Genomic DNA, 1968 nt, shown 5'->3' with positions numbered 1-1968 from the left:
GACACGGAAAAAGACAAAAAATAAAAAAAAAATAATAAAAAATAAAAAATAAAAGTCACTATCAACTTGGAACTTGTAGTGGGTTCTTTTGTTTTTTCCTATGATACTTTTGGAAGATAAATGGTTCTTTGTTCTACCACGGTGAATTTGTTTTTGCTTAAAACATTCAAACATGACAGAAATATCAACTATAATATTAACAGGTTACTCTCTGTAAGTTAATGTGTACTATTATTTTACGAGACAGAACTATTACTATTCTGTAATTTTCAATTTGCTTCTTTCACTTAAGATATATCTTAAATCTCCATGTAACTGTCATAGGTAAATATCTGAATAGTTACTTTTGAGTTTTGTTTGATTAAAAAATCATTTCAGCCTATATTTATTTACTGCAGAAGTCAAACGTTTTCTACAAACTCCATTTGGAACTTTTAGGTATAAAAGGAAAGGCCTGTAGCTATAGCAGTACTAAGTGGGTTTATAGCAGTTTCTCCTCTCCCCGGTAATTTAGCTTTACCTCTGGATAGACGCCTATTAGCGCATTAGCTCTGGAATAGAACTCTTCTTTTAAGGAAATGATGATCATCTGACACTGTTCTTGAGTCTGCTCTTTGATGTAACTTGTTACCTGGGTGGAAATAAAAGCACATATTTTGTCAGCAAGGAAAGGTCTTGTTTGGACTTTGAGGCATGTCTCTGAGTCTGCCCATTTTAGGTGATAAGGCACTCACTTGCCTCTCTGGTAATTCAGTAAATCCACCACAATTGCACACATGGAAATAGTTTAGATTCTAAAATATAAGAGGTAAGTAAAAAACAAACAAACAAAAAAAACTTCATTAAAGCTGTGACCTAAAACTTTAAGAATATTTTGAATAATACAGCTCTATCTTGAGATACTGTCATGTGAATCAGCCTTTATAATGAGACATTTTATGAGTGAAGAAGAACTGGTATTTAAACTTCCAACTTCCTATTTTGCCAACTCAAACCCTGAAGATGGGAAATACATGGCCATTCAATACGTATCCATAATCCAGTCATTTGGTTAGAGGTGAACTTCGGGTCCCTCAGGAAGCTCAATTCCAAAAGGAAACGAGAATTTGAGCAAAATATACTGGACAGAAATGAGCCTCGGTGAACAAACTACTTACAGCTTGGAGAACGAAGGGGAAGAATTTAGACTCCAAGTAGCAACAGTCTAATGGTACTTGCCCCCTCCCTAGACCTCTCTGAGGGCTGGAGTGGGTCTGTGGGTGTATCGGTCCTGGCTGCATCCCAGACACTGGAAACAAGCTTTGGAAGCAGGAACAGCAGTTCCATTTGAGGAGTGAGTCATGAGCTAAGGTGAATGATGAGCGAGGAAGGAAACAGTTCTCGGCTAAGAGGCTGAATTCACAGAAGGAACTCCAGCATTAGAGGCAACTAACTAATCGTGGCTACTATGATGCAGGACTGAAAAAAGGCTTGGGGTAGTGAGAGGAAAAGAAGAGGAGATAGGATGCAAAGATGTATGGCATGCATTTTGCTTGGAGAATTACCTATTATAAAAGTTGGGCACCCTGATCACAAGGAGGAGTGGAGGCTGCTTCATAGTTATGTACTCATAGTACATAAGCGCTCACACTCAATTCAGCAACGGAGTGCCAGGATCATAAATCTCAAAGGGATAATGGAAACTAACAGGTTTTAATACATAGGATAGGTGCTAATGGAAGTCTTAAGTAAGGCCTAGTCCCTGGAGATGATACCAATGTGAGCATCAAATTTTGCTAGAAGATGTGGATACCTTGAATGAAACCAAAGAAAGCACCAGCCCACAAAGATTTCCTGCCTCACCGAATATGGGATACAAAGTACCAAAATTTTCCTCCTAAGGGGAGATTTCTCCCAAATGGGTCAGACCATGGAGTCCAGTCAGCTGATGTAGACTCCTGTCATTCAAGAGAGACAAATCAGGACTTT

General features: G+C 38.4%; 1 protein-coding gene across 1 annotated transcript in view; it reads right to left on the bottom strand.

Annotated features, from left to right (window-relative positions):
- Window positions 1–520: 520 nt before the first annotated feature.
- LOC103605337 (structural maintenance of chromosomes protein 1B-like) overlaps window positions 521–1968 on the bottom strand; it is a gene marked incomplete at its 3' end in the record, with an annotated part of 77726 nt that continues 76278 nt past the window's right edge. Inside the window, 1 exon segment of the mRNA XM_008589907.1 lies at window positions 521–631. Within this exon segment, the coding sequence (XP_008588129.1) occupies window positions 521–631 (111 nt within the window).

This window comes from Galeopterus variegatus, unplaced genomic scaffold (assembly GCF_000696425.1).
Source record: "Galeopterus variegatus unplaced genomic scaffold, G_variegatus-3.0.2 Scaffold5748, whole genome shotgun sequence".
Taxonomy (NCBI): domain Eukaryota; kingdom Metazoa; phylum Chordata; class Mammalia; order Dermoptera; family Cynocephalidae; genus Galeopterus; species Galeopterus variegatus.
This window is presented reverse-complemented; position numbering and strand designations above follow the sequence as displayed.